Consider the following 25,379-nt stretch of genomic DNA (forward strand, 5'->3'; position numbering starts at 1 on the left):
TACCCGTAACCATGTATGGCAGAAATAATCAATAAGTGACTACTAATATTCTCACTGTGGTATTCTGGATCAATTGGAATTTCTAAACTTTCTTTACATGTAGCCTCATGAAGAAGGCATCAGAGTATGTTTAGCAACCTCAGCAACTTTAAGATGTATGGACTTCAACTCCCAGAATTCTCCAGCCAGCATACTGCACATCTTAAAGTTACTAAGGTCGACAGAAAGTGCATTAGACTAAAAGAATCTAAATGCTGGTTTGATCTTATAGTACACGGAATCAATGCAATTGGGCTATCTGCCTAGGCTGGACAAAGTCAGGTGAAGAACATACAGTAATAAACCTGCCTGCAACTTTTCCTCTTGAACTCTTCCATTGCTGCATTTCATTTTATAAAGGACTGAATTTGGGAAAATGCTAAGCAGCCTGACTCTTCCTATAAATTCTTCAAAATTGGTCTTTCTGAATGTAGTCTCTAATGGCTTTAAGTCTTCCACATTTTCTTGCTTCATCAGCTATTTTGCCTGACAATTAGTAACGTGCTAGACAGAAAATATTTTAAAACTGAAAATATTTCTCCTTGAATGGCTTTTTTGACTAAAGATGCACAAACTCTCATTATTCTTTTCCTTAATCCAGAATGTTTCTGTAACATTTTATAACTACTGTTTGGCTATAAGACAGAAAGTTCAAATAAATAAGTAAAGGGTAGACAACATTTTTAGGCCAGAGGGCATTTTATGAGTTCACACAGTTGCTGCCATGGGAGAATTTTCTGACCATAAAATGATTATCATTCTGGCTGTCAATAATTGCAAAATACCCATTTATTAAAAGGAAATTTGCTGAAGATACACCCCTCAATTTGCTTTTGCCCTCCTCTAAGATACTAATAGTTACCTTTCAACTTCTTTATTTTTCATGGAAAAGGAGCTTCTAGTCATCACCTTATTTATTTTTAGTTTTATATGCCTTTAGTGCATGTAAACATGCTGCAGGAAATTGGCATTATGCGTTGGTGTAGACATCTTCTTGTCACTTCCAGTAATGCCGCTACGGCTGCTACTGGTGAAAGAATATGTAAGATTCTGTGGCATGCAAGTTAAAGAGATATATAATTCAGGACAGGTCTGAGGCCTTATTTGAGCTGCACCATAATAAAGTAGGTAGTGCAAATAAAACTTTTGAAAAATATAATCTATCACTTGACGATGTGGCTGTGCAAAGATCATTACAAGTTCCAAATTTGCCATAAAAGTATCCAGGTTTCCATCATATTAATTTCATAGCTTGTGCATCATCTAATATTAATCACCAGTTTTACTAATGTAAGAATTTCTTCATTTTTTTTCTATTTCTACAGCAGGTTCATTCACTCTGTTTCTCACCTAGCCACTTAACCAACTTTATCCAAGTTTGTATACCTTTACCACTCTATTCTATAGAGTGCAAACTATACACTTTCATCGGGATCAGTGATATTCCCCCCCCCCCCCTTAGGTTACTTTTTATTTTCCGGGTGGAGATGAGATTACTACCCATTTGGATTGGAAGAAGTAATCCACAGAACTCTAAAGCCTACTGTTAATCTTGTCTACCTTGAGTAAACTAACAAGAGCAGGCTAACAAGAATTTTTCAGATGGCAGAGTTCATTCTCCAGGCTAACAGGCTTACATTGACTCTCCTGAATCAGCATTCCCTAGTTTGGTGTCCACCAGTCCTTTAATTCTTCAATTCCCATAATCCAATTCCCGCCTGGCAGATTGAGCCATTGGAAAAGCTCCAGGCTGGTGTATTTCTGACCGGAGCCTACTTAGCTATGCCTTGTGGGAGGAGAGTCCGTCCCATTGTAAATTTCACTCCATGCAACTATTCTGAGAGGACTCTAGCTAGCGCCAGACGATGGCAGTTTATTTAAACCTCTTCTTTCACCCCTGGGCTCTCTCTTTGTGGCTTTTGGTTAAGGAAAAATAGAGGAGGAGGAGGGGGGGGAAAGGAGATGCCTCCTTCGGCACCTTGTGTTTGTCGGGGAACGTAAGAGACCGAATTTCAGAAAGTTTGCCCAGCCAGGGAGGGTTCGCAGAGCTCATTGGAGGATGCTTACGCTGGCTTCATTTGAAGCCTAGAAAGAGTTCACAAGCATAAACAGGAAAGCCTTACATCACTCTTGTGTCTGTGTGTAGGGAGGAGTCTTCAGCTCTGCCTGCTCTCCACTCGCCACTCTTTGTGGTCATGAATTGAGAGAAGAGCGCAAGGGAGAGAGAGAGAGAGAGAGAGAGAGAGAGAGAGAGCTGCCTTCAAGCGAGGCGAAGAAGTGCCTGCCTGAGGATTATTTAAAGCGGGCTCTTTACGACTCACCATGCCCTTTCGGAGCGCTGAGGGGAACCCCAAGGATGAAATTGCTTTGGAGAGCTAAAATGGTAACCCCACCACCATCGCAGCCAAAAAAAAAAAAAAGCTTCCTTGCGTTTCTAAAAGGCTTCTCACATAGGCAGAGAGATTCCTCCTTCGGGGCTCCAAGGTTTACTTTTTGCGAAAGGAAACCGCTTTGGTGAATATCTGATGCTTCCCAGGAAAAAGATTTTTTTTGAAGCCGTCTTTTTAAAAACTGCGACTTAGTGTGAATTCGAGTTTGGAAACGCCGCCGCCTGCAATCTAATTCTCCCACTTAGTGTGGGAAAGAACGGCGGGGGTTGGGAGGGGAAGGGGGGGAATGAACGGGCTAAGCTTTTGTACAAATCTCAAATACTTTAATCCTTGGTCAATCAAAATGAGTTGTTTTCCTATATATGTGTGTGTCTTTTAGAATTTTAGAATTGTTTAGTGCAGTGATTAAACTAGTTGCATAGCCAGTATAGTTATGTTACAGTTTTCTGAGCTTCTCCCCTCAACTTTCTGATACGCATAATTTTCTTTAAAAGAAATCTTTAATGGGGTTCTGTTAAACCTTATCTCATTTTCTTCTCATGCCCTGATTTTTTTTTTTTAAAAAGGCTGAAATAAACTCAGCTAATTCTTCTATATTTACTGCCGTCTGAAATGCCTGTGTACCTTTTGAAGGTGCAGCTATTGCTGCAGTTTAAATGCTAACAATAATAGTTACACTGGGGACAAGATGCAGAGGGGTATTTCCTTAAAAAATGGTACCGTGGAACTGTTTGAAATATGTATAAATTCTGGATAAGGTGCCAGAGAAGTTACATGGAAATGCAGTTATCTTGCTATGTATTCTAGCTTTTTCTCCATTGAATAGTTTGCAGTTGGAGGGGATTTGGGTATTTTGTATGCCGGTTATCCTTTTGCAAGGTCTCCTTTGAAACAAATTGTGCAGTGGCTGGCCTAAACACGAGACAACTAGGGAAAATGTCCTTGTTTCTATTATTATTGTAAGAAATCCAAGCATTTCCTTTCTTCCTGTGGCAGAGCTCAATCCAAGACTGGGGTGAAGAGATAGAGGAAGGAGCAGTTTACCATGTCACCCTCAAAAGAGTACAGATTCAACAAGCCGCCAACAAAGGAGCAAGATGGCTAGGGGTGAGTGAAATTGCCACTTTGGCATCTTGTAAAAGTGCTTAGTGGACTTTGGAGTCCCAGCTGAGAGCTGCATTCCAGGCTGCTGCCTACATGCTATGTGTTGTGCTAAAGCCGGGTTTTCACATTAAAATACTTTATGAAGTTCTTCATCCTGTGCAGGGGAAGTGAAAAGTAAGGATCAAAGATCGTTTTGGGCATATAATAAATTACCAAAGCTTCAGAACAAATAGAATTTTGTTTGTTTGTTTTTTAAAAAAGATGGGGGGTCCTCTTCAGTAGTAGCAGAGGGGCTTTAATGCAGATGTTCTGAAGTTAGTGCATGTGTGGGAAAGCAGCTGTAAATTACTGCCCTTCAAAGTTAGTAATTCTGAGTTAGACCAATTTTCATTTGTTTTGGCTCCATATTATCTTCTTTGAGAAGACACATTAGTAAAAAGCTGGCCTTAGTGGGAAACTTTCTGTGGGAGTTCTAAATTTCTCTGAACAAATAGTGGATAGAGATGGTCTTTGACTTACAACCACAATTGTGCCCAAAATTTCTGTTGCTATGTGAGATAGTTGTTACGTTGGGTCGCTGCACTTAAGTTAGTAACACGGTTGTTAGGTGAATTCTGGCTTCCCCATTGAATTTGCTTGTCAGAAGGTCACAAAAGATGATCACATGACCCCGGGACATTGCCATAAATATGAGCCAATAGCCAAGCATCAGAATTTTGATTGCGTGATCAAGGGGATGCTGCAACAGTTGTAAGTATGAAAAGTTGTAATAAGTTGCTTTTATAAGTGCCATTGTAACTTCAAACAGTTATGTATGTGTTTTCTTTTGATTTTGTATTTGTACTCTTAGGTATGGTTATGTTGTGTTTGCCACTAATATATTTTAAAATTTCTGATAAATTAAATCCAAATGTGTATGTTTAGTATCAAACTGTGTTTTACAGAGTGAATCCAGAATTGGAATTAAATGGCAACAATTCCATTGGAGCAGTGAGATACAATTTAATTAGATATGGCAATATATTTTATGGTTGGGCCAGTTTTCTTTTAGTAGAGTAGATCAGAAGTAATCTGAATTTACTTGCAGCCAATGTAGTGTATAAATTTGAATGTGGGACCATGACGTGAGAAAACCATACAAATACATAGCTATAAAGCTCCCTGGATGAATTTGATCTTTCATTAACTTTAAATTTAGCCTACTTGGCAAGGTTGCTTTGAGAAGGTCATGGAGATACCTCTGTATGTTGTCTTGGCCTCATGGAAGAAAGGCAAAATATATATGTAAGATGCATTGTTGGTGATTCTGAATCCTGATTAATTCAAGATTGATGGAAAGTTTCTTACAAGATTATCAGTATTAACAAAGTATCCAGCATGAACAAAAACATGAAATGTTTCATCTTGTTGCTTGCTGACTCCAATAAATTGGGATTAAGAAAACATTTTTAGCTTTCTGCATTTTAGTGACACTGCTAATTTAGAGAAACTAAGATTGATTGTTTTTGAAATATTACAATATGGCAACTTACTGAATCATGACTTTCAGGAAAGATGGTCTGTACCAAGGAGACCCAGCCTGGTGGGCACAATTGAGATTTTAAGAATATGTATAGGCACTCTCACAAAATAACTTCTAAGGAGGCTTGTCCATTCACAAAATGGCCACCCTATCTAGTTTAATACATACATGAAATAGATTGCTATCTGTCATTCCCTCTTCCCACCTGACGTTATTGTTGCTTGTTTTTGTCTTCTTTTGGTGCAAATGGGTATACTTCCAAAGAAAGTGCTGGGTCCAGCTATCTTTTTTTTTTTTTCATAACAAAGCTTGTAAACCATTATTGAACATTAAGATAAGAGTTTGGCATTTTACTTTGCAGCATACCATTTCTCACAGTTTTAAAAAATCAAGTAGAAAACATGGTATGAATGCAAGTTGCATGCACAATAATGGAGATTATGTTGGTGTCCTAGATGCAGAGTATAAAAACAATGGAGGAATGGGATCATGCCTTATTTCTGTGTTCCCATATCAGCTCTGAAACTGGGAGTGCATAGATGTCAAACTTAAATAATACTGTGTAGGCTTTTATCCTTCGTTTAGCCTATATATGTTGGAGGTTTATGTATACTGTGAGTTACAATGAAAAAATGGCCAATATGGGTATCTCAACGAAGTAGCTATAGAATGAGTATTTGATTCTATACACAACCATCTCGAAGTAAGTCTTACATGGTAGTTGTGGGATTTATATTCATTTTATCCCATAATACACATATACACAAACAAATTTGTGTATAAAAAAACAAAACCTTTGGATTTTTATTATCTTATATTGAAAAATTGTAGGTTTTGTTTTGACTAAGGACAGACTAGGTAAAAGTAGGCAAATGTTTTAAGCTACTGAACACACTTGAAACTTCGAGTATTTTGTGAACATTCTCATTAACCACTTGCAGTTGAAGAACTTGCATATTTATAAAATGGAAGCTATTGATAGGTTTGATCACCCACAAAAACCTCATTTATCAAAAGAGAAATTGGAGTTGCTTTCTGAGACTCTTTCTCATTTGGATAGGCATTATTGAAAATAAGATGATCCTGCAAGCTAGTTAATTTATTTCAATATAGACTTGTCAATTAATTACTGATGCTATCTTGAAATATAATTTAATCTTAGATGTACTATGGTACAACGAAGTAGGATCAACAAATTTTGCAAAACTTATAGACTGTATTGCTAGTTTCTCCTTTTTCATATTCTGAAGAAATACAAAGTGTTCTGAGTAGAACGGATGAATTCAAATCTGCTTCCTTTGGTGGCAGATTTCCCATCAATGCCTTCTGTTTACAGGAAAAAAGTTTTTTTTAAAAAAATGAAATATTTGCATATTTTTCACAGATGGCAGTTTTTGCTAGGGCTCAAGACCACCAAGAGTGTTTGTATGTCCACTATTTTTTGTATGAAGTTGCAGGAGAGAATTGGTAAAGACCTTTTATGGCTGATTTGGGGTATGAAGAATGCCAAAATGTTTAGCTAGTTCAGTGCTAATAATTTTGGAAGGGCATCTTGATTTTATGGAAGGCAATTCAGTCCAATCACGTCATTCTGAACTCAAAATAATAGTGCTACTTGGAGGAACAATCCTCTCTCCCTCTTTTAGGAGGAACTTCATTTGACTCTTCTGATTTTCTCATTCTGAGCTGGAGAAACAAACTGCCCAGTGAGAATGCATATCTGCAGCCAGATTGACTTGTATCTGCTTGTAAAATGTGTGTACAACATGCCAAATCCCACTGACTCCTGGTGAGATAGAATAGTGAGACAATAGCACATTGGTATGAGACTCTGAAGTAATTGGTGTGGGGGAGAGGGAGATAGAAGCAACGGAGGGAATTAAGAGGAGAACTGCATGTCAAGTATGGAATGACAGTGGGGAACATAGTTAAAAGTTTGTTTCTAGAAGAAAATTTGCCATCTAAGGCAGTTTTCCTTATATTAGGATCACCTCTGCTTTCCACTGAAATGTATTATTTCTTCTCATAGTTAGCTTTAATAGAAGTAACAGAATTTCAAGAGAATAACTAGTTCTGAGATCAGCCATTCATATTTCCTGGCCTAAATCCTTTAAATTGTTTCATTTTTTTTCTTGCCACCTATCCAGAAAGATAGCTCATGTTTATTTATTTATTTATTTATTTATGAGACTTATATACCGCTTTAAGTGCAAGCACTCTCTAAGCGGTGTACACCAGTAAGCAATGTATATATATATATTTACATTGCCCCCAACAATCTGGGTCCTCATTTTACCTACCCCGGAAGGATGGAAGGCTGAGTCAACCTTGAGCCGGTGGGATTTGAACCGCTGACCTGCTGAACACAGTCAGCTAAAGTGGCCTGCAGTACTGCATTCTAACTGCTGCGCCACCTTGGCTCATTATTGTTGGCTTAAACCTGCTGGAACTCATTTTGGAGAGCAATAAAATGAGGTCTAGCCCAAACTTTTTTGCACACAATTCTTAAAGCAGCCCACCATAAAACTAATCACAGTTTATAGTGATGGTGAAAGGATTTTGTTATTCCTTTAGTTGATTTAATTCACTGTCAGCAATACTTAAAACTGGAAAGTGCTAATTTCCGCATGGGTCAGCAAGGGATTTTTTTTAGTACAGTTTGAAATTTAGTCTTGTTTCTTTGAAAGGTTTCATTTCCTAGTCCTCTGTAATCTACTGTTCCAGGGAAATAATTGTTTTTATCTTTGTGAAACTAGACATTTCTCTCTCGCTTTCAAGTTATATGCAAAATAGTTAAGTATGTGCTAACTATATCAATATAGCTATACTTTAGTTACATGAAACTCATGAAGGAAAAATACTAACTTTTTAGTTGGGTAGAAGATAAAATAATTATAGATAGATTGATAGCTTTAGAATATTTAGAAATTGGTAATGCCTCAATACTTTTTTGTGGAATAAATTATTATTGTAGCTACTTCTCACAGTGTGGTATGAAAAATTATAATTTGAGAGCCCGTAGAACAGCGGTTCTCAACCTATGGGTCGCTCAGCACGTTCGTGTGACGGGGGTCGCCGTCACATGAACGTTGAGAAACGCTGCCGTAGAATCTTGTATAAGAGTTGATCCACTATACTAATAATTGGATTTGGTATACTATTTATTACAGGTGGATGTGAATAACACAAATGCTCTCTTTTTAATGGAGGTATTGTTCCTATTGTTAAGAAGTTCAAAGGAAAAGTTGGTGGTCTTTCTTCATACACTCCAACTATCTTTTTTTCCCCCAGAGATATTCATGATATCCTTGCTGCATGAGGTCCATCTGCTTTTCAGGAGGTCTTGTGACTGTCCTCTCCATCTGACACATACAAACTTAACTGCTACAGGTTTCACTTCCCTGTTGACTAGAAATCTCTCAATGGCCCATTGACATATTTATTCTAGATGAATAAGTCAATCCATGCAGATTAGGTCACAAAAAAAGTCAGTGTTCTATCTTGCCTACTTAGATACTTTGTGATGTGTCATTTGATTGTAAATATATATTTGCTTAGTCTCACTACATTGCAAAACCCACAAAACATATTAATGCATTATTATATAGTTAAGGAAAAACTATCAATGCATGATGTCTGTGGAGATTCTCAATCATCAAGGTCATGATTGTCCCAAAGGTGCTTTTCCATGAGGCAACTGGGCTTCCTTTTTTCTCTTTGAAGACCATTCGCTTCTCATCCAAGAAACCTCTTGGATGAGAAGCAAGCAAAACATCTTCAAAGAGAAAAAAGAAAGTTCAGTTTCCTTGTGAAAAAGCACCTTTGGGATATCAATACATGATAATATATATACACAGTATAGACAGCTCAATTACTCAGATTCTGAGCCATCCTTTTCCTAATCTGCGTAGCTGCTCACACAAATGTAGCAGAAATAAGTTTGTTTTTTGGAATTTAACACTGCTACTGTATTTGGGTTCTTTGATATACTGAGATTAAATGTGGTTGAACTGAAAGTATTCAACAATATAATCACTTCTGTTGTGTCCTGAGCCTGCAGAAGCAGGCTCGGACATTGCTATGGTACCGGGCATTTGCAAGCTGCCCGGGACCAGACTGAACGGCGCCAGCCTTGCACGCATGCGCGAGGCGCGAAAGCGCGCCATTCCTTGTAACCGTTTTGCCCGGGGATTCGGTCACAAGATAAGAGGCCTGCACGCCTCTGAGTTGTTGTTGGAGTGAGCAGAAGAGAAATAAAGAGCTGTTGATTACAGAATGCGTGCTCTTCATTTGCCATTAAACCAAGGACTTAACACTGGCGACGAAGGTGGGATGACTTGCAGGCTTAAAGAAAGCTTGAGGAAGGGAAGGAGTCCTTGAGGAAGTCCTTGAGGAAGGGAAGATGGCGTTAAACTCAGTGTCTGGCCTGCCAGTACAGCGTCGCTGGAGGTAAGCTCGGCTGATAGACTCCTTCCCAGGCCTAGAAGTAAGGATGGCAAAGATAGGTCGTTTGTCAGAATTCGATGTTGCCCACCCAGAGAGATGGGAGTCCTATGTTGCTAGAGTAGAAAATTACTTTAGGGTGAACCAAGTCAGAGAAGATGGCTTGAAGGCTGCAACCCTGTTGTGTGTCTGTGGTCAGGACGCGTTTGAAATTGCGGAAAATTTGGTGGCCCCTGCTCCTCTAGAGTCTGTAACGTACACAGACTTAAAGAAGTTATTGAAAGAACATTTCCAGCCCAAGATGTATGTCATTGCGTGGAGACACACGTTTGAACAGAGGGAGGGCAGGTGAATCAGCCAAGGAATTCATTGCAGCTTTGAGAAGAGCAGCCAAACCCTGCGAATTCAAATATTTGGAAGAAAGGCTGAGAGACCATTTTGTATGCAGTTTAAAGAACAGAGACTTACAACAGAGACTCTTTGCAAAAGAAGATATTTCATTCCAAGATGCTTTGAGAGAGGTGATGGCCGAGGAGGCAGCAGGTGGGGCGGTCAAGAATATGCGGCCCATCAGGAACAACCCAGAAGTAGTCTCCGTACACCATGAGGGCGTCCAAGAAGGCTTGGAGGAAGATCCTGAAGAAGAGGTGGATCGTCTTTACCAGTCCACGGAAAGGAAGCAGAAGGAAGGCAAAGAGAAAGCTCCAGCTGCGTCCAAATGCTTTGGGTGTGGAGGTCGCCATAAGAGAGCCGAGTGCAGGTTCTGTTCTGCCATCTGCAGAGCGTATGGCAGGCAAGGCCATCTAGCATCCGTCTGTTTGGGTCGCCAGAAGGTACAACCTCGAGAAGAATTGTGTCTGAAAGGTACCAGGGTCCCCAGCCAAAATAGGGTGGGTTTCTGTGCGTTACACAGAAGTATTAGCAGAACAGGCACACACAAACCCCTTAAAAAGAAGCTGTCACTTAAGGTAAGGTTGCAAGGGGTTCCTTTAACCATGGAGCTGGACACTGGATCCACTCTTTCAATCATTTCCATTCATACTGTACATTTAGAAAGATTTGCAACAGCAGTGGGTTCCAGGCCAAACTTAGGCCATCCAACATAATCGTAACAGATTTTCAAAATTCCAAGTTGTGTGTAAAAGGAAAGGCCACCCTTACAGTGCAGCACAAGGATTTTGAAGGTCCATTGGATGTGTTGGTTGTTGGGGGTGAACGAATGAGCCTTATAGGACTCGATTGGTTTGAGGCCTTGGGAATCCAGGTTACTGGGCTGCAATATTTGCAAACATTGGGCCTAGCAGAAGTCTGCGAGGAGTTTGCAGATGTGTTTAGTCCACAGCTTGGGTTCTACAAGGGGCCTCCAGTTTCATTGAGGCTTGACCCTACCATCACACCCATTAGGGTTAAAGCTAGGAGAGTACCTTTTGCACTAAAGGGTAAAATTGATGCTGAGCTGGATAAGTTGATCCAGCAAGGCATTTTAGAGCCTGTAGATTCAAGTCCATGGGAAACCCCCATAGTCACGCCTCTCAAGGCTAATGGGGACATACGCATATGGGCAGACTACAAGTGCACACTAAACAAGGCACTGCAACAGCATGCGTACCCAGTACCAGTAGTCAGCCATATTTTTGGCCTCCCTCAAAGGGGGGCGAGTTTTTGCAAAGCTCGATCTGTCACAGGCATATCGACAGTTACCTGTTGATGAAGCAACTGATGAAGCACAGACCATTGTAACGCATAGGGGTACATTCAAAGTCAAGAGACTGCAATTTGGGATAAATGTAGCCCCTGGCATATTCCAAAGTGTCATGGAGAGTACACTTAGGGGTATCCCTGGAGTTTGCCCCTATTTTGATGATGTCCTTATTGCTGGAGAATCTACTCAGAATTTAGCAGAGAGGTTAAGGGCTGTTTTGCTTCGTTTCCGAAGAGCAGGCCTAAAACTAAAAAAAGACAAGTGTAAGATAGGAGTCACTTCTACAGATTTCTTAGGATTCAGAATAGATGCCCAAGGTATTTACCCTGCTGAATCTAAATTGAAGGCTATACAGCAGGCTCCTAGCCCCAAGTCTAAAAGTGAACTGCAGGCTTTCCTAGGCCTCTTGAATTTTTAGAATGCTTTTCTACTTCACAAAGCTGCTGCAGCAGAACCACTACATAGGCTTTTAGACAAGCAGGCAGCTTGCCAATGGAAAAAAGTCCACGAAAAGAGCTTCAATGAGGTCAAGGCCTTGCTAACACTTGCACATTTCAATGAACAATTACCTGTCTGCATCGCCTGCGATGCATCTCCTTATGGGGTGGGAGCTGTACTTAGCTACTTGAGGGCTGATGGAACTCAGGTTCCTGTGGCATATTATTCTAGGACTCTGTCTTCTGCTGAGGGTAATTACGCTCAAATAGACAGGGAAGCATTGGCCATAGTGGCTGGCATTAAGAAATTTCATGATTTCTTGTACGGCCATTTCACGGTCTACACAGACCACAAGCCTCTGCTGGGGTTGTTTACCACTAACAAACAAACCCCTCACATTATCTCCCCTAGAATGCTGAGGTGGTCCATTTTCCTGTCAGCTTATGATTATACTTTAGTTCACAAACCAGGTAAGGAAATGGCTGATGGCCTAAGCAGACTACCTCTGAAGCTGGTAGAAGCAGACCCTGCTCCTGCCATCAATACTCTCTCCATTCAGGAGTTGCCAGAATCTCCCCTCAATGCCAAAGATGTGGCTGCAGAAACTGCCACAGATCACACTCTTACACGTGTATTATCATGGGTCTTATCTGGGTGGCCTGACAGAAGTCCAGATACGGAGTTTCAAAGCTTCTGACTAAAGAAGCACGAGTTGTCCACTTTTAAGAGTTGCCTGTTGTGGGGCAGCAGGGTAGTTATCCCAGCCTCATTGAGGCCTAGAATCTTGGTCTCTCTACATGAGGGACATCCTGGCATTGTCAGAATGAAAGCGCTTGTGCGCAGCCATTTCTGGTGGCCGGGTTTAGATAAGGATATAGAGGCTCAGGTGCATGGGTGTCAGTTGTGCCAGCAGTCACGTCCAGAAATGCCTCAGGCCCCAGTTCATAGATGGGAGAAAACTACATCACCATGGTCCAGAGTGCATATAGATTATGCTGGGCCCTTTCAGGGGCAATTCTTCTTGGTTGTTGTTGATAGCCATTCAAAGTGGCTAGAGGTTGTTCCTGTTTCCTCCATCACTACTGCCAGGACAATCCAGGTGTTGAGAGGCATTTTTGCAGCACACAGCCTTTCAGATGTTCTGGTTTCAGATAACGGTCCTCAGTTCACTTCTTCTGAGTTCCAGGCTTTTCTTTGAGCCAACATGATACATCACGCAACTTCGGCTCCTTTCCACCCATCCACCAAGGGTATGGCTGAGCGTATGGTGCGCATCACCAAGGATGCCCTCAAGAAACTGACTTACGGTGACTGGCATCACAGGTTAGCAGACTTTCTTCTTGCACACCTTGTACATCCACTGGAAAGAGCCCGGCTGAACTCCGCTGGGGTCGCAGGCTAATAACTAAACTTGACCGATTGCACCCTGATCGGGTGGCGCCTTCAGTCTCACAGCCACGGGCACCTAGGTGTTTGCAAGTGGGCACTCTGGTTTGGACCTGGAACTATGGGCCCGGTCATCTTTGGATTCCAGCTGTGGTCTGCAAGGTCTCTGGACCTTTGTCGTATGAGATGTCCTGGGTGACGGCTGCGTTCTCCGGCAGCACATAGATTAGCTGCGTACGAGACTGGACTCTTCCTCTTCCACTCCTGCTTCTTCTCTGGGGGGGGGGAGGTTTATAGTGTGCATGTTGAAAGTCACGGTCAGCAGTCAAGGGCAGCTGAGGAGGATGGGGAAGGCCCCTCTCAAGGTTCCGCAAGTGTGCCCAACAGGAATTCATGGGGACATGGAAAAATGCCCACACCATTAATTACTCCAGCCAGGGAGTCACACGGGGTACCCACACTATTCACACACATACTACTGCACTCCAGACAGGGAGATTAACCGGGGGGGGGGGAATCCAAACAAATCAAAGTCTACAAGAGAACTGGCATCAACCCAAGGAAACTGGCCCAATTCTGCAATTGCTCCCAGAAGAAAGTCACCGGGAAAGGGGGTAGACAGAGAGGCGAATCCTGACTCTGGTACCTCTGGCAAAGAATGGGGGACCATAGGGTATTGGGGCACCGCAGCTACCCCGGACAACCCTTCTGTTGGGCTTGGGAGTGAGGGACTGTGTTCCCAAGGAAGGTCCATTGTGGACCTGGAGAATACCACAAGTCCACGAAATACTGAGTGGAACTCAGAGAGTCCAGCCAGCCTACACTCAGGTAGGTCAACCAGGTATGGGATGGAGCGAAGTCCTGGTCTGCCAAGTCCGGTGGGTGAGCAAGCAGGCCAGGCAACAGAACCAAGGTCACTGGGACTACCAGGGCAGCAAAGAGGGGGCACCTCAACCCCAGTAGTTGAACAAGAAAGCCAAGCTTGTTCCCAAGGTCCGAGGAGGTCGCAACGGGTTAAACACCCACCCAAACACCTTAAGGAGTTTGTGACGTTGTTGTCAAGTCAGGAAAAAAACAAGGCAGCAATGCTATAAATAAATGGTGTAGTTTGGGTTTTGGAGTGCCGGTACCATAATTCCCAAAACGATGGCACGACATCATACAAGGGTGTGATCCATAGTAACATATATATATATATCCACAGTCCATGCATTTAAATGATGGATTCAGATACCACGTCCCTTCAGAGAGGTCGCACATGTGTACAGCTTTATCTGGGGGGAAGGGTTGTTGTGTCCTGAGTCTGCAAAAGCAGGCTCGGGACATTGCTATGGTCCCGGGCGTTTGCAAGCTGCCTGGGACCAGACTGAACGGCGCCAGCCTTGCGCGCATGCGCGAGGCGCGAAAGCGCGTCATTCCTTGTAACCGTTTTGCCCGGGGATCCGGTCACAAGATAAGAGGCCTGCGCGCCTCTGAGTTGTTGGAGTGAGCAGAAGAGAAATAAAGAGCTGTTGATTACAGAATGTGTGCTCTTCATTCGCCATTAAACCAAGGACTTAACAACTTCCGTTATGATTTTAAGTAGTTTTATACAAAGGAAAGTGTTGTCGCCTTGCTAATACTGCCTTGCTTTTGAAATGTTGATAATTTGTTGTAGAGTAAATAAATTCAAGGAACAGGAAAAGAGAAGTTTGTAATGTGGAGAGAGTACTCTTGCTTGTTGTGAGGACAAAGAAGTTTATAAACGGACATGAGGGTTCTTGTTTTCATCTTTGAAACTGTATTTAAGGGTGTGCTTCCCACCACAGTCTCTCTTGGGTCTTTTCCAGACTGTGTGAGACATCTTTGATCCTAACTGGTAAAAATAACAATCAGATATGTTTATTAGTGTGTGTATTTTTCAAGATTTCCTGGGCATAGCAACTTAATCCTGAATTGCGCCTTGCTTTTTGCTAAACCACACATTTCTTGCAATTTGACACTGACAGTCTGAACTTTTTGTGACTAGAAGAGATAAATGTATTTGATTAGATATTAAACACATGGTTCTTTTTCCTAGGCATTGAGGAAAATTTCCTTTATGAAGAGTATACAAGTAGATTATTTTTGCCACATTTATTGGCCCAACATTTTAATTCTCCAAAATAATTTCACATAGGGAGAACCAGTGGAAAGGGAAGGCTTCATTTTCCCTGTTCCATTCATTTACAGCTTTTCTTTCCTTTTCTCTAAACTCTGTTTAGCTTTTTTGTTCCGTATGCCTTGAGAAAACTGAAAGTGTTTCTTGGTTCCAAAGTGTTATTCTTTTAGTTGTTTCAAATGGTTGTTGGCATTAAGGTATTGGACTAGGACTGGTGAGAACCAGGGCCAAGCATTCACTTAACCAAGGAAGATCTCCGGATGATTTCAGCCCAGTCATTTTCTCTTAACCCACCCTACCTCATTAGGATGCTAAATTAGGGATATATTGGAGGAGGGAATGCTATGCCTTGACTCCTGGAGAGAGGTAAAATATAAATGGAAGAAATAATTACCGTATTTTCTGGTATATAAGATGACTCGGCGTATAAGACGACCCCCAACTTTGGAGAAGATTTGCATAGTTAGAAAGTCGTCTTATACACTGGAAAATACGGTATTTTCCGGTGTATAAGACGACTTGGCGTATAAGACGACCCCCCCGACTTCGGAGAAGATTTGCATGGTTCAGAAAGTCGTCTTATACGTCGGAAAATACGGTACCCTAAAACAGTAAAGAATAGGCACCTGTAATTTTTTTTCGTTTCTCACCTCCTTCAATAGTGTTCTGATAGTTCTTATTCTTGTCTGTCTATTACCATTTCAACCCTCACTGAAGTTCCATATACAGTATACAAGTTTTCTAGTCCCCTATATGCACCCTTTTTTCATTCTCTTTGGAAAAAATAAGGAGAGTTATTCAGGCCAAAATTACAATGAGCAAGGTCTGGTCTTCTTTTTAGTAAACTCAGGTTAAGATTCAGGTTTTACTATATGCTGAACTGCATCCTCAGCTCTGTTTCTCGGGCCTGCTAGCCACAGGATATGTTGGAACTAGTTTTTTATAGCACCACAGTACTGTTAATCATAATAGGATACTTCCCTTAAATAGCAAAGCTTGTAATTGAGATGTGTTTGGTCCTTGGGGTGAGAAAAATGCATATTTGTAGCAAAATGGCCATGTATGAATTTGAAGCTGTTGGTTTATGTGATCTTGGATATAAGATGTTTTTCTTTGTTCAAAATAGTTCCCTGCCTTCAGAAAACATTGAAAGAGAGCTGTCCCAATGGTCTCATTATACCAAAAGGTCTGTGAAAAGTTCACAGAGAACTGTGTTAAGCCATTTTTTTGTCCATAGAGTGAAAGCCAGCTTTCATGCCTCTAAGATGGCTCCTTAGCTGAGGTCACGTAATATAAAGGCTGCCAAGAGCAAAAATGTTTGCAAGTTATAGCAGTTCTCTTCTCCCAATAAATACGTTGATCCACAAATACTGAATTCCTGAGTTGTTTTAATCATAACATTTCCAGTATGGTTATACTTGTAAACTCTTCCCATCACGTTTTGTTATACAATATCTTTGTATGTATGATTATAGAAAACTTTTTCATCTTTATGGAAATTTAGCATGAATTAGAATTTACTTATTCCCATTCTGGAATGCTTTTCAAGAGCAAAATGTTCAGATAGTTATTCCAGAGAAATAAAACTTCTCATAATACTCACCTTTTTAGGAGCATAAAAGAGTCACTTCACCCTATTGTCCCCTGCCTTTAGTAGCAATAAGCTTATGTTTCTTTAGAGAGGTGAATGTGGAACATAGCTAGCCCGTTCTCTGACTGGGCTGGAAAGCATATAAAGCACATTTTGCAAGGCCATTTAGTAATTAAAAAAAAGTGGAAGAGAAAGAGGGATATCCGCTAATTTCATGTCAGTTCATTCCTGACATTGTGTGGGAAAGAAGGAGGAATTCCAAATGTTAATGGGCCACAGCTACATGGATTTGCCAACTTTTACATTCTTACTGTATCAAGAAATCATGATGAATCCAGGTCTTCCTTACATGTGTCATACTTGCCAGAAGGCATTCCCAACTATGTTATATTTAGGCCTGTAATATATCCCTTCCTTTGACATGCTCTATCCCAGCTTGGTACTGCCAAAATCTTTTGTAGAGTTCCAGCAGAAACATCTGACTCACCATTGGAAAGTGTAGAATTCGATAAGTAGGCATTGCTGCTTTCTCATAGATTGTGTGTCTAACACCTCTATTTCTTACTGGAGGGGAAGCCTTAGTATAATTTCTCATGGGCAATTGATTAAGTCAACAGTGCTATTTATTCATTGTGCACTCTATTTAATTTCCATGGTTTCCTTGCCCTACTTCTAGATTTTGTCACATGTGCAGTTATTTATTTATTTATTTGGAAAATTTATGTTGTTGCCTACTCGCTCATGGTGATTCAAGATGGCTTACAGGAAATAAAAACACAATATAAAAGAAATAAAAATTAAAAATTAAAAATAATAGTAAAATAATAACACACACACGGCAACAATAGACATTCATACCAGCCATTAATCTTGCTCTGGATTCCCCAGGCCCGCTGGCAGAACCACATCTTCAGGGCCTTTAGAAAGAGTGTCAGAGTGGGGGCCTGTCTGATCTCTGGGGGGGATGAATTTCCAGAGAGAAGGAGGGAGCCACTACAGAGAAGGCCCTTCTTCTGAGTCCCGCCAGATGTATCTTCTTTGGGGACGGGATCCGCAACATTCCTTGTCTCCCGCTCTAGTGGCTTGAGTGGATGTGACTGGCAAGAGACAATTCCATAGATAACCTAGTCCCAAGTCATGAAGTGCTTTAAAGGTGACAACCACCACCAGGCGGAAGTTGCATTTACGTCAACTGGAGCTTCCGGATACTTTTCCAGGGCAGCCCCATTACTATTGTAATGTACATGTAAGTGTGCAATAATGCACAAAATCTATTTAACTGCATAACTATGTTGCTTGTCACAAGGGTAAGTAAAAGCAGCTAGAAGTTTTATATATAATTACGTGGACTGTGTATATATGTTTACTTCTCTTCTGTCTTGTTCTCATCATATGCCAAATAATAATAGTTATTCTAAATAAAATATAATAAAAGATCTTTGATATCGGTTCCAGGATTTCAAAAAGTCTTAGGCAAAGCAACCTGAATGAAAATTAGATGTGTGGAAATGCAGGATTCTGTTCAGTCACTTTTTGTGGTGCCTTAGTTACTCGGCAGAAATGGAGATAGTTTTGTTGCAATCATACATAATTACTTTTGGAAACTTCTAGCAATCTACCCACACTTAGGATAAATTGGAAAAAGGATGAATATCAAATGTTTCTGATTTATTGCTCCATCTCCTTCCATATACACTTATTCTCCATCTTCTAATTCATCATCACTCTTCTCCCTTTTGTTTCAGTTTATAACTCATCCAATATTCTTTGCTGCTCTTACATTTCACATTTCAATCTGCAATGCTAGGATGGCATGAAAGAGCAAAATCAAATTACATTAAACAAGTGCAAATTTTTGCCTAAAGATTTCTGCTAGGCAATCATTGTTATATTTGGTTTGTTTCTTTTCAGTGTCTTAAATAGCCCTCCCCTCCATTTAGGGCTGTATGTAATTGTCAACATGTCAGCATCCATGTTAACTCTGGTCTTCATCTGGACAGTTTTGTTGAAATAACATGAGAAAATATGGGAGGCCTTTTTAAAATATCACATTGTAATCTTCCATAGCTTATTTACATTTCTTAGAAGCAATGTGCTCCTTAACATTATAGCAAAAGCCTACCCTGAGATGAACTTGATTCCTAGATAAAGTTGGTAGTATTTTTTATCTGATCAATGTATTTGAAGTGGATCAGCATTAAAACCCAACAGCACAGTCCTATGTATGTGTATTCAGTTATAAATCTGACTATTTGGTGGCATTATAGTATTATTGATTACTTCTATCAAATAGTTCATAAATAAGTATCCAAGATAGTAAGAATAATGCAAAGAGAAAAAGCGAGTAGATAATAAACCTATCAAACCTTTCGTAGGAACACTGTTTTGATAGTATTTTGATAATGTTTACCCAGCAAATATCTAATGCAAACATATTTAGAATCGTATTCCTTTCATTTTGATTTATAATAGGCTTACAAATAGAGTTTCCCATGATTGAAATGAAAACTGGCCAAGGCAGTTAAGTAGAAATTGGAGCTTCAGCTTTATGGTACATTTTATTTTATTATTTTATTTTATTATGTTTTATTTTATTTTATTATTTTATTTTATTTTTTTTGCTTGCCCTTCCAACTAGGTTTGATGGAAACTTTTATATGTACAGTATAGTGGCATATGTCTCATTTTGTGAACCATATTTCCTCTCTGGCTCTGTTGCTTACCAAACTGTATTTGGTTATTTGTTTAATTATTGATATCCATGCATATAGTATGTTTATAATGACTGTTATTTGTTTGTTTTTTAGAAACCCCTTAATGATGCAGAAAGCTAGCAATTGCAAATTAATTAGTTTAGTCTTTTAAGTTAGTACCATTCCTTTTCATAAAATTCTATTGTACATCATACTATTATAGTTCTTATAGTTACAATATCCATATGAAATAGTTTACCGGCAGACCTTTGTGATTTAGTGTTTCCTTTTAGCTATTTTTCTTTATTTTTCTTTATTCTATAGTTTTATCCAAATTATGTAAATTTCTAATACATTTACTTTCATCTCAAAGACCTTAAACATACAGTCTTAGTAGTTTTGGTATCATGACTTTATGATATATTCTATAATCTGAATTTGTAGAATTTATGTTAGATTATTAACACAATGGGATGGGTATAATTTTATCCTTTAGTGATATGTTATGCTGGTCAATTACTAAAATAAAAAGATTTCTACTACTACTACTACTACTACTACTGCTACTACTACTACTACTGTTGTTATGTTGTTGCTGCTGCTGCTGATTGAGTATAAGGGCAGGATATGAATAAATAGAACAAGCAGTCTATATATAATCACAGAAACTAAACTATAAATTTGCATGTTGCTAGTTACAGTTTAATATGCACTAATTTTCATACCACTTTTGTTGCTTCTTAGAGCAGCAATCAAGTGTATGAAGTAAAAAAGTACAGTGTCTATTGACAAAGAAAGTTCTAAAATGTATTTCATGAATAATCAAAGTAGAGTCTGATGAATTTTGAGGGCATTTCAGTCGGTTATCATTTTTATTCCCCTTTCCCCTTTATTCCCCTCTCCCCCACCCACACTTTTCAAAGCCAGATGTAACATCAACTTCATTTCTTATGATCTCAGAATTCTTGTGACAACAATCTGGGTTTGATAGCTTTGGCTCCAGTACAGCTTCGGGTCATTTTAGGCTGGATTTGGAGCCAAAAGAGGCCCCCAGCTTCAGCAGTCGGCTGCATGAGGGAACACCCCCCCCCCTCCAGATCCAGAGCTGTTCTGAGCAGCTTCAAACTGCTGTTCCAGCTTTGGCTTCTTGGCTGCTTTTACTAGGTTCCAGCTCTGTAGTCATAGGGTTGGGGAGGGGAATGTAAGCCATTTTAATATAGTTGTAAGCTTAATAACATCTTCTAATCAATGTTATTGAATAAGAAATATGCCAAGAGATGATCTACTCTTATAAAATCAGTTACGTCCTTAGTTTGTTACTTTTAGCAAACTTTGTCAGATTTTAAAGTAGCAGAGAGAGGAGGCGCTCCAGAACTGTTAGCCCCAGCTGAAGAATGACATAAAATAATCCAGCTAAAGCTCAGTTTTTTAATTGTTTATATACCATAATAGAGAAAATCTTACTGGATTAAACTAATACAGGTAGTCCTCGATTTACAACAGTTCATTTAGTGCAACGGTTCTCAACCTGTGGGTCGCGACCCCATTTGGGGTCGAACGACCATTTCACGGGGGTCGCCAAACAACGCAGTCCGCCATTTTTTCCCCCTTTTCCTTAGCTGTGCTACTCCCTTTTATTCTATTGGCTTTTGAAAGCCAACAGAATAGACTCTCTTGAATAGAGTCTAATTCTATTGGCTTTCAAAAGCCAATAGGAATTGTCCAGGCTGTCTCTGCCCTGCTGAGTCTGCAAACAGTGCTGCAAGTTGTCTGCAGTGAAGGCGAGCTGTCTGGAAGTTTCCACCCCTCCCTGCTGAGCAACTACTAAAAATGTAAGTAAAAGAGGGCCAGAGGTGGGAGGCCGGTGGGCACGGGGAGGGTTGCTGGCGTGTGTGGGGCCCGGCGGGTGCCTTACCTCCCTTGGGCTGGGCCAGCTGGTGGCCCAACCAGTGGTCGGCCTGCTCCGTCTCTGCCGCTTGCCAGCTACGCCTCGGCCAGCGCAGGGGGCGGCACCACACATGTGCAGTGCTCCCGGGCAGGGAAAGTCCTCGACTTAAGACTGGTTGGGTAGTCCTCGACTTACGACCGGTTGGGGGTTGCGGCATTAAAAAGGTTGAGAACCACTGATTTAGTGAGTGTTCAAAGTTACAATGGCACTAAAAAAGTGACATGACCGCCATTGTGCCCATTGTATCATCCCCATGGTCATGTGATCAGGATTTAGACGCTTGGCAACTGACTCATATTTATGACTTTGCAGTGTCCCGGGGGCCATGTGATCAGCTTTTTGTGACCTTCTGATAAGCAAAGTCAATGGGAAAATCAGATTCACTTAACAACCATGTTACTAACTTACTAATCAACTGCAGTGATTCATTTAACAACTATGGTAAGAAAGGTGGTAAAATGGGGCCAAACTCATTTAACAACTGTCTTGCTTAGCAACAGAAATTTTGGACTCAATTGTGATCTATACTACTCTTATATTCTAACAGATATAACAGTGAGAGATTCTAGGGACTGGCAACCTTAAATCTCTTCTTCTGTCTCTGATATAGCTTGAAGTTGTGTTGCCTCTTGTCTCTTGGAATATTTTCTCTTTTTCCTGGCAAACTGCTGCTTCACTTATAGTCCATCACACTATCTCCCCCTTTCGTAGATATGATTTAGCATAAGAGCCCTAGTACCACTTCCAAATTCTATTTTCAGTTCCAACATTCCCAACCCTAATTCTAAACCCCATGAATTATGTTCTCGGTCCAAAGCTTGGAGTGATAATCATGGCCATACCTATTCAGAATTATATGACTGGCAAGGAATGACACCCTGAACCAATCAGCACACCTTTCTGATAATCAATAAAATTGTTCGGCTAGTCCTGTGTCCCCAGAATTGAACGGTTGCGAGAATTGGGTATGTCTAGTTTAACGAAGAGAAGGACAAGGGGGGACATGATAGCAGTATTTCAATATCTCAGGGGCTGCCATAAAGAAGAGGGAATTAAGCTATTTTCCAAAGCACCTGAAGGCAGGACAAGAAGCAACGGGTGGAAACTAATCAAGGAGAGAAGCAACCTAGAACTAAGGAGAAACTTCCTGACAGTGAGAACAATTAATCAGTGGAACAGCTTGCCTCCAGAAGCAGTAAATGCTCCAACACTGGAAGTTTTTAAGAAGAGACTGGACAGCCATTTGTCCGAAATGGTGTAGGGTTTCCTGCCCGAGCAGGGGGTTGGACTAGATGACCTCCAAGGTCCCTTCCAACTTTACTATTATTATTATTAACCAGAAGCAGTAAATGCTCCAACACTGGAAGTTTTTAAGAAGAGACTGGACAGCCATTTGTCCGAAATGGTATAGGGTTTCCTGCCTGAGCAGGGGGTTGGACTAGATGACCTCCAAGGTCCCTTCCAACTTTATTATTATTATTATTATTATTATTATTATTATTATTATTATTATTATTATTATTATTATTATAAATGTTGCAAGAAAGGCATGAACTTTCTAAAAGAAAAAAGAAAAAAAGAACTGCAACTAAGTAATCTAAACTGGAAGTGGCTCAACACTGATTAAAGTCAGAATTTTATCTCAAAGTCAAATTATGGACATCACCCCTTGATGATGTAGGTAGAACAATTAACTTGAACAATTTTGAAAGAGGATTTAACAAATTACAAATATGTAAGACTGTTGACTAAGCAGAATGACTCACTATAGCATCCATCAACAGAGGCAGAGGATCTGTTAGTGCTAATTTCTGAGGAACATGAGAAAGGGCTCCTTTTACTTTTATGTAGTGGGATGGAGCAGAAGATATTAGTTATTCATCTGTGTTTATCTTTCTGATGGAGCATTCTGCTGGGGGTGGGGAGGAACCATCAGTTGGAACAGGTATTTGGTATTGATTTTGATTTTGCTAGCCTAGTTCTCTCTCTCCTCCCCCATGACATTTTGTGGTTGAAATATACTGGTATATATATAAAATTTCAATAAAAAATGAAATTAGGACCAAGCCACAGTTATTTAATGATCTCTTATTCAGCCCTGGAATGTTAACAACAGTAGTAAGCAAGGAGTTGCTAATTCAAGGCAGTCATTTGCATAGTACAACTGTAAATGAGCTTGTTGCATCTTCTATAATTATTTCATAATAATTCCATCCATTCCTGCATGACTTCTGTAATATGAGAAGGAAAGTAATTGTCCCATAATAATCGCCTTCGTGTTATTTATGAAATGTATAATAATACATTTCACTAAATCTACCATGAATTTCTTGCCTAAAGACAAAATGTAAACCAAGCTAGACATTAAACTGTCTATTGTGACTAAAGCCCAGGTCATCCTGAATGTTTCAGAAATTTGCCATGATGGTATGCTGAAATTAACTCCACATTTATTAGCTTTAACTAACATCTAGATGAGATAGGGGGTTAATGAAAAAAAATCATTTTTCTTCTGAAATATTCTATGGGAGTCAAGATCTAGTAAGTGAATTATTGCAATGTACTTTACTCACTGAGATCAAGGTAAAATGTGAAGTTAATGAAACACAAAGCTTTTTTTCTTCTGAAATAACCTTAAGGAATTCAAGATTTAGTGACTTGTAGCAATGTATTTCTCATCTGTATCATTCTTAATTATCTGTTTCTCCTACATCCACTTATTTTCACAAGTAAAGTACTTTTGGACTTTGTGGCACCATTTTCTACATGCCATCCTTCTCCAAGCCCCAGAATAGCATTTCATGCAAAAACACATTTTCTGAGAAACAGGAGCTGTCGAGTCAGCAGCTGGGATGAAATCAAGGGTGCTGGCAGAGGATTTGAACCCACAGCTTTATAGTCCAGTGCCAAGACTGCTATCTGTTGAACAGCAGTTATGTTAATTAAATGTGGGTATTCCAAGTACTTCCTTAGAATAATATTATTATTCCTGATCTTTCTATTTTTCTTGAGCAGATTTAGTGATAGTCTGCTTTTTTTGTGAACTGAGAGCAGATGTTTTTATTTGCTCTTTAATTTTTGTTCTTATATGTGGTTTCTCTTGTGATTCCATCCTATATTACTCTTACAATCGGTATTGCACAGTCGTTATTTTGTTACTCTTACAGTCGTTATTTTGTTCCTGTCAAAAGTACTGCCTGATGTTCAGATATAAGTCATGTCTTGGGTTACAGATTTCCAACACAATTTTTTATTATTTAGGCGTTTAGCAATAATCTTGCTCTGCAATTGGGAATCCCCTGCACTGTAATTTGTCAGCTCTATAAAGAGCTGAATTGCACATTTTAAAATGGGGTGGGCTTTGTTTTGTTAAGCAGTTTGATTGAATTGGTACATAATAAGGGTTATTATTAATAGTTTTGCTATATATCTTGATTGCCAGAACATCTGTTATCAAGTTAAATGCAAGTAATACTGTTTCTAAATAATTCAATAACTTCCACATATAATTATTTGAATTCCCTCTGGGCCAGTCACAATATTATTTGAGAAAGAGTTACAATGGAAATAATTCTCAAGAATTAAAAGTTGTATTTCTGTGATGACAAATACACATTTGTATTTACCAATGTATAAATGATTCCTAGAAGCATTCTCTTTTGAGTAATGTGGGTTAGTTTGGTCTGGTCTTCAGTTATACCTTTAAGACCAACTAAGTTGGGATCTTACCTATTGTGAACATATAAGCAGTATCATCTCCATCTCTTTGGCAGAAGTGAAAGAAGAGATAAAAGCAGAGAGAGAATTGGAAAGAAATTAATGGAAAGGTAGAGAAATAAAAATATGAAAAATATAAGGTAGATGCTTTGGGTCCCATAACTAGTTTTTGATTTTGAAAAGATTGAAGACCACTGCTGTGAATGGTTTTAGAGTAAATGGACCAAGTTCATCTGAACTATTTTCAGGCCTGGAGTTAATGTATG

General features: G+C 39.8%; 1 protein-coding gene across 2 annotated transcripts in view; it reads left to right on the forward strand.

Moving 5' to 3' along the window:
* Positions 1 to 1,960: 1,960 nt before the first annotated feature.
* Positions 1,961 to 25,379, forward strand: part of RGL1 (ral guanine nucleotide dissociation stimulator like 1) — a 114,819-nt gene continuing 91,400 nt past the window's right edge. Inside the window, exons 1-2 of one of the 2 annotated variants that reach the window (XM_039357605.1) lie at positions 1,961 to 2,422; positions 3,426 to 3,536. In XM_039357605.1, coding sequence (XP_039213539.1) covers positions 2,396 to 2,422; positions 3,426 to 3,536 — 138 coding nt within the window. In that variant the 5' untranslated portion in view covers positions 1,961 to 2,395. The remainder of the gene's footprint in view (positions 2,423 to 3,425; positions 3,537 to 25,379) is intronic. The other variant, XM_039357604.1, reaches the window with a different exon arrangement.

Source organism: Crotalus tigris, unplaced genomic scaffold (assembly GCF_016545835.1).
Source record: "Crotalus tigris isolate CLP2741 ecotype Arizona unplaced genomic scaffold, ASM1654583v1 scf7180000018938.1368258, whole genome shotgun sequence".
Taxonomy (NCBI): Eukaryota; Metazoa; Chordata; class Lepidosauria; order Squamata; family Viperidae; genus Crotalus; species Crotalus tigris.